This window comes from Sapajus apella, unplaced genomic scaffold (genome assembly GCF_009761245.1).
Source record: "Sapajus apella isolate SASKATOON/1434 unplaced genomic scaffold, GSC_monkey_1.0 scaffold3, whole genome shotgun sequence".
Lineage (NCBI taxonomy): Eukaryota > Metazoa > Chordata > Mammalia > Primates > Cebidae > Sapajus > Sapajus apella.
In genome coordinates this window covers 66,460,359-66,473,071 of record NW_022436943.1, presented here as the reverse complement: position 1 = coordinate 66,473,071, position 12,713 = coordinate 66,460,359, and the positions used below count along the sequence as shown (strand labels likewise).

Sequence of the window (12,713 nt, the reverse complement as noted above, 5' to 3'; positions counted from 1 at the left end):
ATTTTTAGTAGAGATGGGGTTTTGCCATGTTGGCCAGTCTGGTCTAGAACTCCTGGAGTCAGGTAATCTGGCTGCCTTAGCCTCCCAAAGGGCTGGGATTACAGACATGAGCCACCACACCAGGTTTCAGACACAATTTTTAAACAATTTCTAAGTCGCTAGCTAGGTCTTGCAGTCCTTTCTCCAAGGGTTGTCTCTGTCTCAGTGCCCAGGTGAGCTGACTCCTCTCAGCTGCCCAGCACCCAGTGTTGAAGCTTCAGACAAGCCACATGGCCTCGCTGTCTGGTGGGGACTTGTGTAATGAGTCTCCTGGGAGCCAGTGGGAGGGTGAGCGGAACTGCGGCCACGTCAGCACGTAGGTCAGCATGGCATCTGCCCGCTGGGACCTCTGCATTCCGGACCTGAGCCTGGTCCTGGAGCTGTCCCAGAGCCCCGGCATTCCCGCATCAGCTCTGACCGATTGTCAGTTACCTTATTCCAGAGTGTTTTGTGCTGACAAAGGGTTTTTCCTGCTGCGTTTTCCCAACTTGTTATTGCTGGCCTAAAGAAATCTCTCGGGTCTTTTAACTGCGTTGGAAGCCAGCCTCTCAACGAACTGTTCTGAGCTCTGGTAAGCAGTGTGTCGAGTTGTTGCAGGTGCCAAGAGGAGGTGCTGGCTTGGGTAAATGCTGCCCCGTGTCCTGGCGCTGGATGGAGGGTGCGCCTGCACCGCCCGCGTTCGCCCTCACGTGCCCTCCCCTCAGCAGCCCCACCTGGCTCTGGGAGGGTGCCACGCTGTGCCACGAGGGGCATTTGTTCTCGTGTTGACAATGTAGTCATCACCCCTGCTTACAATTGCTGGTGTTCGTCAAATTTGAGTTACCAGAATTTCTGAGATCGAGACACAGGTTTTCTCCTTTAATCTACTGGTGAGGTCAGCGATATTGACAGGGTTCTCGGAAGCACATCATCCTTGAACTCCAGGAATTCATTCCTTCTCTTGCTCCATGTCTCCTGTGGTGACACCTTTGTGTCTGGTGCCGGGCTGAGGCAGCTGCCCCAGTGGCCCACAGGCGTCTTGGCATTGCAGACCTGAGAGGGAGGGCAGGGGAGCTGCCACGGCCGGGCGAGAAGCCTCTCTGCGGAGGCCTGGCAGGGTCCACCCTGCTGCAGAGGAGCAGGTGCCTGCATGAGGACAGCCTCTGGAGGGCTGCTGTGTGCCCAGCGCTTGGAGGTGGGGGTCAATGAGGGAGGTTGCCACTGTCCTTGAGGTGAAAAGGTGGTGGCCAGGCCAGGGTGTGGTGGAGCCAGTGGGCACAGGACAGGTGTGAGAGAGATTTTGGAACAATGGGCCCCCTGATGGATGGGTCATGTGGGTGGGACCCAGGACCTTCCCCCCAAATTGGTCTCCAACAGACCCCTGGTCTTGAGATTCTCTTGTACTGGGGTTGCAGGGGAGAGAAAAGATGGATGTGGCTTGGAGAGGTCACCCCTGTGTCTCCCGGGCCCTTACTGGGACCCCCCAGGAGCCCTGGTGGGCATCTAGACTCCAGAGGTCCTGCGGGGTAGCCTGCCTGGCTGAGCTCGCCCTGAGCCCTACTTTGCACAGGGTGGCCTCCAGATTATGGAGGCCCTCCTCCCGCCCCAGTCCCACAGCATCCACAGAGGCCGGGCCGTCGCTGGGCCAAGGCTGCTGAGCAGAGGCCTGGGGGTAGGTGAGGTGGCTCCTGCAGACCTGCTGCAGGCTTAGGTTGGGTGCAGAGCAGGGCGCTATGTGTCGGAGGGCTGGGTATGTGCAGGATGTATCTGTGGTGGGTTTCACTGGGCCTGGTCTCCCTGGGGCTATTGCGGGGGGCCCCAGGTGGAGGTGTCTGCCTGTCACAGATTGCGTCTGCATGGGATCACTGGGTCAAGGCCCACTGGCCTGCTCCAGCACCACCAGAGAGCGTTAGCAGGGCCGGCTGCCATGGGTCTAGGGGCTGGGTGGGTAAGTGGGTGTGAAGACTGGGGGCAAAGCTGGGGACAGGCATGGTGGTGGTGGGCAGGGCCTCCGGAGTGGGCCCATCCCATATGCAGGTGTGGTGTGGGGACGAGGCTGGACTCCTTCTTGGCCTGGGCCTCTGGCCTGGGCAGCCAAGGCCTCAGGGGACTGGTGAACAGGGGGCTGCTCTGTGCCCAGACAGAGGGGTTGGGAAGGAGGGAGGGCTTATCTGTGGTGCCTGGGCTCAACCTCAGTCCTGGGATCCCCAGTGGGGTGGAGAATTTGCAGGAAGCTTCAAGAGGATTTGGCTTTGCCCAGGGTGTGAGATCTGGCCAGGTGACCTGATGACACCCCAGCTGGGCATGGGAACTGTACTGGGTTCGACCAGCAGAGCAGAAGCTAGAGGTAAAGGTTTTCCGGTGGCACTGGTGCTGGCGAGCCTGGCTGCAGCCTCGGGGTCCTTCCAGTTCACAGACCTGGACACACAGACCCATGTGCTTCTTCAGCAAGACTCGTCTGTGATCCGTGAATTGGTTGCGGAGGCCCAGAGCAATGAGATCTCCTGGGCAGTGGCTGGAGCTTTGCTTCCCACGCTCCAGAGCTGCATCCCCAGGGTGTGCTGCTTCCTCTACCCCGGCTCCCTTTCCTCCCTGCTGCCTCAATCTCTTGCTCACTGGCCCTTCACTGCCAGCTGGGGACCTGCCTGTCCTGTTGAAATCCGTGGCTACAGCTCTGTCTCCAGGCGTCCCCGTCCTGGCTGCAACCACCTCCACATTCTCGGGGGTTGCCTGGACTTGTTTTCTCTGCATCAGGGCCTTGATGCCTGTGGCCCCTCTTCCTGTGCTGGCTGTCTGCAGCCTGTCCCCACATAGCTGTCCCTTCCTCTGGGAAGCCTGTGCTGGGAAGGAACCACAGAGCTGACTAATGTGCAGCTGTCTGAGCTGTTCCCAGGGTCATCGTGGCCACCCCCACTTCCAAGGCTGCACCATGTGGCCACTGTTCCAGGCAGGCTGGGCTGGGCAGCCTCAGGGGCTCCTTCACGGGAACTTACAGCTGCTGCAGCTTGTCTATAAACCTCTGGCTGCAGGTGACCACAGGTGACCATGGTGGCCACTCACAGGTGGGCAGCTTAACTTGAGGGGGTACGTGGAAGGCAGAGTCACTACATGAAAACCTGGTGTGTTCCTTCTCTGAACAGCTGTGTGCCCTCCGCCTCTCGTTGGCTTAAAACTATAATCCTATTTTTTTGTTTTTGAGTCAGTCTTGCTGTTTCCCCGGCAGGAATGCAGTGGTATCATGGCTCACTGCAGCCTTGAGTGGATCCCAAAGAGCTGGGACCACAGGTGCATAGGCCACCATGTCAGGCTCGTTTGTTAGCTTTTGCAGAGACAGTGTCTCGCCGTGGTACCCAGACTGGTCCTGAACTCCTGGGCTCAAGTGAACCTCCTGTCTCAGCGTCTGAAAGTGCTGAGCTACCACACCTGTCCAATCTTATAATATTAAATTTTATGCATTTTAATCTTTAAAAGAAAATCTCCCTGGCTGGGCACTTCGGCTCGTGCCTGTGATCTCAGCACTGGGGGAAGCCAAGACGGGTGGATCACCTGAGGTCAGGAGTTCGAGATCAGCCTGACCAACGCTGCAAAACCCCGTCTCAACTGAAAATACAAAAATTAGCCGGGCGTGGTGGCGTGCATCTGTAGTCCCTGCTACTCGGGAGGCTAAGGCAGAGAATCGCTTGAACCCAGGAGGCGGAGGTTGCAGTAAGCCAAGATCACGCCACTGCACTCCAGCCTGGGCGACAGAGGGAGACTCTGCCTCAATAAAACAAGACCAAACAAAACCGAACAAAAAAACTCCCTAGGCTGAGGAAAATTTTTATGCATTAAATTAAAAACATTGATCCAGACCAGGCAGCGTGGCTCACATCTGTAACCCCAGCACTGGGAGGTGGGAAGATGGCATGAGCCCAGGAGTTTGAGACCCGCCTGGGCAACACAGAGACAGACCGTCTGTATAAAAAAGTAAAAAATTAGCTGGGAGTGGTGGTGCACGCCTACAGTCCCAGCTACTCAGAAAACTGAGGGGGGAGCATTGCTTGAACCCAGGAGGCTAGGGCCGCCATGAACTGTGATTGAGCCACTGCGTTCCAGCCTGGGTGACAGAGTGACACGTCGTCTCAAAAAAAACCAAAAACAAAAACAAACCAGCAGTTTTTTCTAATGTGTAAGTTTTTAGATCTATTTATAAATATCTGTCAGTTTCACTTGAGGTTTAATAAGGAAGCACTATTCACTTGCAGGCCAAATTTAGGTTTATCCAGATACAGCTCAGTAAAACATACCTAGGAATTTAGCAGTGGCACAGTCTCGGCTCCCTGCAACCTCCACCTCCTAGGTTCGAGTGATTCTTGTGCCTCAGCCTCCCGAGTAGCTGGGACTACAGGCGCGCACCACCATGCTGGGCTAATTTTTGTATTTTTAGTAGAGATGGGGCTTTGTCATGTTGGCCAGGCTGGTCTCAAACTCCTGATCTCAAGCGATCCACCTGCCTCAGTCTCCCAAAGTGCTGGGATTCCAGGTATGAGCCCCCATGCTTGGCCCGGAATTGTATTTTAATTCCTCACTTCACCATTTTCCCTAAGTTTGCCAACTGGTATTTCCTGAGACTCCCCACACCCTGAGACTGGCTGAGTCCCAGGGAAGGCAGGGATAGGCGGAGACCCCAGAACTGCTGGGTCTGCAGCACAGGTGGGGCTGGCTCCTGGCTCTTTGCCCGTTAGCTTGTACCTGTGGGAGCTGCCGGCCTGGATCCTGGGTCATGGTCACGTCCTCCATGCCAGCCCCATGCTGGTACACAGCGAGTCTGTTTGTACGAGGGGAGGGGCTTGTGGGTGAAGGGAGGGGAAGGACCTGGCTGAAGACTGAGGCAGGCTGGTCACATCTTGTGGAGGCCATCCTGCCCTGCACTGCCCAGCACGATGGACTGGGGTGGGGCGAACCCCGGGGCCAGTGTTGAAGGGGTGCCCGTGGTGGGGGCAAGGCCCAGGCATTCCTCCGTGACTTCCTGCGTTGCAGTGAGTGAGGCAGGGCCAACCTCACCCTGCCAGTGCAACCTGCTCCCCCAGGGGTGGGCAGGGACACAGTACTCCTGCGGGCTGAGGAGGCTGACCCTATTGGCCATAGGGGTGGTTGGATCAGAGCAGCTGCAGAGGGTCCCTGGTGGTCATGAGGGGGTGGTGGGGGTGGGATGGAGTCGCAGTGTCATTCTGGTGACAGTGGAGATGCTGGCGAGTGTGCATACTGAGGAATGCAGCCAGCAGGACCTGTGGGGCTGCCTATGGGCATCCTGAGGCTGGGTGGGAGAGGCAGAGGCCAGGGTGCAGGTTGGACCTGTCGTCTTGGGAGCCAGTGGAGAAGGTGCTTGGCCCAGGGCTGCGTGTAGGGGAGACGCCCCCAGGAAGGGGTACACTGCTGGGGCCGGGGAGGTGGGAGGTGGCCATCCAGGGTCCTGGGGGCTTGATCTCAGCAGCCTGCCAGTCCAGGCACTGGAGTTGGGCCGGCTGAGGAGGTCAGTGGGAGATCCGGAAGGGTGAGTGTCTCCTGCAGGGCATGGGTGGTGGCTTGGAGGGCCTTGAACCTGTGTCCTGCAGAACGTTCTGAGCAGGGCTCTTGGCAGCGGACGCCGGGGTGCTGTGGGGTGGGCCGGGGGCTGTGGGTCTGTGGGGTGGGCCGTCCCAGCGCTCCTGGACCCGGCCTGGTGACCTAGCAGTCTGGCTGGGGTTGACGGGGTCTCGAGCCCCAGAACAGCGGGCCGGGAGGGAGGGGTGCGCGGTGTGGCCCCGAGCATGCGCCCGGGGGGCCCTGTCCGGCTCATTGATCAGCTGAGGCCCCGCCCCCGGCCCGCAGGCCCCGCCCCCGGCCTCCGGGCTCCTCCCCCGGCTGCGGCGCTGGCCTGGGCAGTGCGGTGCGGGGCTGGACTGCCCGGCGGTGGCACTGCCGCCCTCAGCCCCGGCGCAGGCATGGACCCCTCGCGAGCCATCCAGCACGAGATCAGCTCCCTCAAAGGTGCGGTCCCGGGGCCGGGCCCGAGCCGGGGGGCGCGGACCACACAGGGACCTCTGGCCGGGTGCAGCGCACGCGGGGTGGGGGGCAGGGTCTGCCACCCCGGGGCAACATTGCGGGTCGCCGAGCCGCAGACTCGCCCCCAGCCTCGCCCCGCTCGGGGCTCCCCCACCTGGCTCGGGGTCCTCCGGGGCTGGCTCCAGCGGCTCCGCGGCCCTGCAGGAGCGTCGGGGGCGGGGCAGCCGCAGCGGCGGGGCCGGGACTGGGTGGGAGCTCAGCCTTCACGGGGGTCGGCCCTGCTCCCCGCCCGAGGTTGCCGCCTACAGCCTGGCGTCCGGGGGGCGGGGTGCTGCTGGGGGGACCCCTGTGCAGAGGCGCCGGGCGGGCTGGCTCCGGGCAAGTCCACACTGCGGCGCTTTGTCCTGGGGTGCGGTGGGGGGGCCGGGGGCTGCCCAGAAGCTCTGACTGGTTGCTCTGGAAACCCGAAGGGGCCTGGAGTGGGGGGAGAGGGGCCGCCCGGTCGCACCCCCGGGCCCTCCCAGTGCTGAATCGGCTCGCGCTTCGGTTCCCACAGGGTGGGGGCGGGGCCGCAGCTTCTACCCCGGGGTCTGGGGGGGGGCAGGGGTGTGTGTGTCGCCAGGCGGGGTGGGGGTGGCGCGTGCCGCAGGGGGGCGTGTGCGGAGCTGGCGGGGCAGCCGGGGACATTCTGCTCCGGGCTCCTCCCTGCGGCCTCCTTTCCCGCCTGCAGCCCCGCGCGGTGGGAGGGAGGGGGGAGGGGGGAAGAGGAAGGTAGGAGGGAGGGGGAAGGGGGAGGGGGAGGGGGTTCCACCGGGCCCCGCCCCCTCCCTGCGGGGGAGCTGCCGCCCTCTCCGCCCCCTGAGCCAGCTTGGGGGAGGCAGGGCAGGGCGGGCTGGCAGGTCAGCGGGGTTCAGGCTGAGCACCCCTGCAGGGCTGCGTCGGAGACACCCCGAGTCCGCGGGACCTTCCCTGGGTGTGCCTCAGGGTCATTTTGGGGCAGTGTGGGTATCATGGGCGATGCCTACATTTGTTTGGTAGAACGCTTGCAGATTGGGGGGGTTAGGTGGGGGAATCTCGCCAGGAAGATGCGGCGGGCCGTGTGGGGGGCGCTGAGGGACACCCCAAGGGTCGGGACCTCTGTGGGCACAGGGCTCGGCAGGCTTGGACCCAGCTGGTTTGTTCCCAACGCCACAGCCCTGGTGGGTGGAGGGTCCGCAGGTGCTGGGGGGCCAAGGGGCGTGGCCGCTTTGGTCCCCACATCTTCCTGAGCCTCACCTCCTGGGGCTGGCCTCCTCCTGGCTGGGTTTGGGTTCAGAGGAAGGGAGAGCCGCGTGGTAGAGAGCTGGGCCTGCTGGAGGGCTGTGGGCACAGTGGCTGTGCCTTCCGAATTTCCCCGCCACCACACACTTCTGTGCACGCAGGCGTGTGTGTGTGTGTGTCTGTGTGTGTGTTTGTGCGTGTGTGTGTCTGTGTTTGGAGCCTGCACCGTGGCGCCATGGCGACGGCCCCATAAACCCGCCCCCACAAGCTTCATGCTGGCTGCCTGCCCGCGGCTGGCCAGCGCCTCCCACCTCGGGATCCCCCCTCCCCCCCTGCCCTATTTATAATCAGTTCCCGGGTTTGCCGTGCTTGGTGGGAAGGGGTGTGTCAGCCTGGGGCGAGCAGGGATCCAGGTGGGGGTCCCTGGAGCACAACGTGGGACACTGGGAATGTTGGGTGGGGTTCCCATGCCTGGACCCTCAGTGGGGGCGGTGGGAGGCGGTGTGACGATGGGTGTGGCTGGGCCAGGCCTGCAGGGCCTCACAAGGCTGTTTCCTCTTCCCTTCCCTTGGGCCCTGGCCGTCTCCCGGCGTGGCATTCTCCCACTCTGCAGCCATCCATTTGGCTCACAGACAGACATTTGGGCTGCCCAGGGTGGGCGTCTGTGGGCAGTAAGGACTTGGTGACCCTGATTCCCTGTGGCAGCTGGGAGTCTCTGGCCTCGGACAGCTGGGTTGGAGGTGGGGGTGGATAGAGGCGCCTCTCAGAGCCTTCTAGTTGGTGCTCTGCTCAAAGGGCTGTGGGCTTGGAGTGGCCACCCCTAATCTGGCCTGGAACGGGAAGTGTTAACCTGGGTGGCTACCGCCTCTAAGCCTGCTGTGTGGAGGTGGGGGTCTGCCAGTTTGCCTGCCTGATGGACAGCAGCAACGGTGCCTGTAGCCCGCCCGCCCATGTGCTCTGGCAGCTGCCCCCCGCCACCCCCCTTGGACTTCCTCCCCCAAGACCCCAGCTTCTTCCCCAGGCCCTAGTTCTCCCAGCTCAAGCCTCTCATCCCTCCAGGCCTGGCAGCCCAGCACCGCCTTCAGATCCCTGTGAAGCCAGAGCCCATGCCCTGCCGAGGACCCCTCCTCAGCCCCGCTGCCTGCTCTGCCACCCTCTTTAGACTCTTGGACTCTGTCCGCCCCCACTCGCCCCAGCACAGTCTTAGGGACTTTGAAGGATGTGTTTAGAACCTGATGTCATTTCTGACGTTGGAGCCCTGGGGCCTGGTGGGGGAAGGGGCAGCTGTGGAGGTGGCGCTGCCTCTTGGGGTGCCCCCCACTCTGCAAGGGCCCCTTGGCTGTGGGTGGGAGGGGCCGCCGAGCTGCTGAGTCAGAGGGGGCCGGCCCGGCGTCCTGGAGGAGGGCGGGCAGCCGGCAGTGCCGGCAGGGATTGCACAGAGCCCCAGGAGCCGCGCAGCCGGGAGTCTGCGCCCTCCAGCTCAGCGCCCCAGCCTTCCTGCCCTGCCGCTGGACGCTGCCGCACCCTCCCGTAGTGCCGGAGCCTCGTGCAGCCTTCTTGAGGTGTCCTGCCCTCTGCCTTCGCCCCTGCGCTGCCCTCCCGGCTCCAGCAGCCATGGTGGCCGGCATGCTCATGCCACGGGACCAGCTGCGGGCCATCTATGAGGTGCTCTTCCGCGAGGGCGTGATGGTGGCCAAGAAGGACCGGCGGCCCCGTAGCCTGCACCCCCATGTGCCTGGCGTCACCAACCTGCAGGTCATGCGTGCCATGGCATCCCTGCGGGCACGGGGCCTGGTCCGTGAGACCTTTGCCTGGCGCCACTTTTACTGGTACCTCACCAATGAAGGCATTGCCCACCTCCGCCAATACCTGCACCTGCCGCCGGAGATCGTGCCCGCCTCTCTGCAACGTGTGCGCCGCCCCGTCGCCATGGTGATGCCCGCACGCCGCACCCCACAGGTGCAGGCTGTGCAGGGTCCCCTGAGCTCCCCACCCAAACGGGGGCCACTGCCTGCGGAGGAGCAGCGGGTCTACCGCCGGAAGGAGCCTGAGAAGGTGTCACCTGAGACCCCTGTGGTGCCTGTCACCACCCTGGGGACCCTGGCCAGGCCCGGCCCAGAGCCTGCCCCTGCTCCAGCCACAGGTCAGCTGCACCCTGACCCCAGGTCATGAGGGGTGGAAAATGGGGGTCTGGTTGTCGTTCCTTCGGACCTGGGCCTGGGTCGTAGTGGTCAGTGGGCGTGCTGAGTGTCACTCACACCAGCAGGTGGCCCCCCTGCCCGAGGGTGTGGGGTGCGCTTGCCTGTGGAGCCACGTGGCTCCTCCTCCTCGGATGGGGACCTTGGGGTGTCTAGACCAAGGAGGAGCCTGTGGCTGATGCCAGCGCCTCCCCAGGCACACTCCGGGGCGCCCCCTGCCTTCTCTCCAGCACTGCCCTTGCCTTCCCCCCACGCCTCCTCCCCTGTCCCAGTGACCTGTCTGCCTGGAGGCCCCTTCGGCGCTGAAATGGGGTGTTTGAGGAGGTGCTGGCGCCGGTCATGGGTGGTCATGCTCCAGCACGTGGCCTGGCCGCCTCCCCTGCCGCAGTGGTTGATGGTCAGGCTTGCTGTTGCACGGAGCGCCTAGAGTGACCAGTAACAGTGCTTGGCCAGCTTGGGCTTGGTGGTGGCTGGGGACGGCCCTGCGCAGGATGGGGAGAAGCACAGGGTCCACGCAGGAGGCTCCTCCAGCAGCGCAGAGGCCAGGCTGTGCTGTGGCATGTGCTGGCCTAACTGGGGGCCTAGATAAGCCCTTCCTGGTACGAACCAGGTCCTGCAGGGCAAGACAGGTCCTGTCATCCCAGAGGCTTCCAGAGACCCCTTGCTCTGTACCCTCTCTGTGGCCTCCCTCTGTCCCCAAGCACCTGTGCCAGCAGGACCCAGGTGGGCAGATGTGTCCCCTGCAGCCTGAAGCTCACACACACACTGGAGCACTCCGCCCTCAGCGCCGTGCCAGCTCAGGAGGGCCCTGGCCCCCAGCAGAAGGCCGGCCTGGCCCCACCTCCCTTTCTGGGGCTGGCACTTGGGGAGCAGCTTGCTGTCTCCAGCTGAAGAAGGGGGCCTGGGGAGGGGCTCTTGGGGTGGGCAAGAGTTTGCCTGAGGTGTGGGGGAGGCCAGAGGAGGCCCAAGGTTGGGGCACAGCTGCCCTTGAGGGGTGCCAGGCAGAGCCCTGGTGCTGGTCAGGCTGGGGTGAGTTGGGCTTGTTGGGGGCCTTGAGCTCGTTTGGGGGGATCCGTGGGGGATCCATGAGGCTGTGGGGTGGAGGCTGGCCCTCCTCCTGGCTCTCTTCCCAGCCTTGGGCAGGTCTTGCGGCCTCTCCACCTCCTCTCTAAATGGGCGACATGTCTCCCGGAGGAGGCGTGAGACAAAGACCGCTTGGCCAGGTGTGTAGTCCAGGCCCCAGCCCATGGGGCCTTTCTGCTGGCTTCTCTCCCTCCCCCCGACACTGCTGCCCACCCACCTCCAGCCATTTGGCAGCCCAGCCTCCTCATGCTCAACTCCTGGGTGTGGTGACTGGGAGCCCTTCCCCTCCTTTTTTCTCCTTCCTTGTCCATGGCTGGGCTGGGCTGGCTTGGCGGGCAGCTGGCGGCAGGGCCAAGGGTGGGGGGGCTGGGTGTGGCCACAGCGGGCAGAGTGGAGGGCACCCCTCCCCGATGGAGGTGACTCAGTCCCCCCGAAGCCACAGCCACCGGCGGCAGCTCAGAGTTTCCAACAGGAAGCGAGCTATAACTCCGGGATGAGTCAGGGCCAGCAGGCTCAGACCCCTCTCCCCTCGACTTCACGGCTGAGCGTGGGGATAGGAAGCTAGGGGCTCAGATGTGGGGTGTGGCAGAGGGCCAGGGCTTGGCCTCGGGCAGTGGCAGGGGTCATGATGGCCCTGCATACAGGCCGGAGCAGTTCTGAGGATACCCGAGACCATGGACTTCTCTGAGTTTTAAAGTGACCAAGCCGTGAGCTGCCCTGCCCTTCCCTTCCCCGCTGCACAGCCCCTCTGAAGCTGGCAAAAGGCAGGGTCAGAGCTCGTGGGCCAACTGTGCTGGTCCACCATGGCTCTGTCAGGGGGGCTGCCCCTCTCCATCCAGCCCTGGCTGGGGAGCACCAGCTGTACCTCTGCGGTGAGGCCCCGCCCTCTCTGTGCCCTGGCGGTCTGCTTGTCCCTGCTAGTGGCACATCTGTGTGGGAAGCCATCTGTCCATCTGCTCGTCTAGCCATGCACAGGCCAGGGCCATACCCAGACGGAGCCCCTGCCCCAGGGGGGCCCAGATGTGTGGGGTGAACTGGGTGAGGAGAGAGCGATAGGAAGGTGGCTTCAGACGCAATCAGGGAGGGCTGTCTCAGGAGGTGCCTGCCCTGCCAGGAGCAGCCCAGAGAGGGACAGAGGAAGGCTGGATGGCCAGAGGGAGAGGACTCATGGGAAGGCCCTGGGCCTGTGGCAGGGAGTTTTGGTTGCTTGGTGTGGTGGGAAGTTGTTGGAGCAGGTTTTATATGTGAGTTTCATTTACATTTCAGTTTTATTTTATTTATTTTTTTGAGATGGAGTCCTGCTGTGTTGCCCAGGCTGGATTGCAATGGTGCAGTTTTGTCTCACTGCAACCTCCGCCTCCCGGGTTCAAGCGATTCTCCTGCCTTGGCCTCCTAAGTAGCTGGGATTACAGGCATGTCCTACCATGCCTAGCTCATTTTGTATTTTTTATTAGAGATAGGGTTTCTCCATGTTGTTAGGCTGGTCTCGAACTCTTGACCTCAGGTGATCCACCCGCCTTGGTCCCCCAGAGTGCTGGGATTACAGCTACGGTGCCCAGCCATAATTTACATTCCAAATTGTGTTGCTTTGCCTGGCTCAAAATTCAGAAGGAACCCAGGATTGTGTGGAGGAGACGCCAGCTGAGTGCTGTCCACCCACAGCACCGAGAGCTGCTTCCCACAGGAACGAGCAGGGGCCGGCACAGCCGCCACCACTTCCCCTCCCCATGGAGGATGCATGCCTGTGCCTCGACCTCTCCACTTGGCCCTCTGTAGCCCTGCGTCAAGGGGGCTCCTGGAGGTGGCCCGGCTGCCTTGCCCTTCTTCACAGCCGCATGGTGTCCTGGGTGGAGGCGGACTGTGGCCTGGCCAGCTCTCCGCAGGTTATCACTGGCTTGGCCGAGTCACCTGTTTGTGGGATTTCTGTCGATCACAGGCAGGTTTCTAAGTGCAGTTATGGCGGGATTTGATTTGTGCTTCATCGGTCCACAAGCAGCTAGGTGGAGGTGTGGAGGGGAGGCAGAAGGTGTCGCAGTCGCCCCTGGACACAATGCCTGGGAGGACTCAGGTGGAGGAAGGGACCACCTTTGGGGCTGAGGAATGTGGGTCTCAGCGAGTGGGGTGGGGTGA

The 12,713-nt window shown here is 62.6% G+C and overlaps 1 protein-coding gene across 14 annotated transcripts in view; it reads left to right on the top strand.

The window, feature by feature from the left end:
- PLEC (plectin) overlaps positions 1-12,713 on the top strand; it is a 59,796-nt gene that overhangs the window by 16,022 nt on the left and 31,061 nt on the right. For 3 of the 14 annotated variants that reach the window (XM_032255754.1, XM_032255747.1, XM_032255757.1), the window contains exon 1: positions 5,793-6,027. The exons of 6 other annotated variants lie outside the window; for them this stretch is intronic. In XM_032255754.1, the coding sequence (XP_032111645.1) occupies positions 5,808-6,027 (220 nt within the window). In that variant the 5' untranslated portion in view covers positions 5,793-5,807. Of the gene's footprint in view, positions 1-5,792; positions 6,028-8,746; positions 9,446-12,713 lie in introns of those variants that run through there. 5 more of the 14 variants (XM_032255703.1, XM_032255687.1, XM_032255732.1 and 2 more) reach the window with 3 other exon arrangements.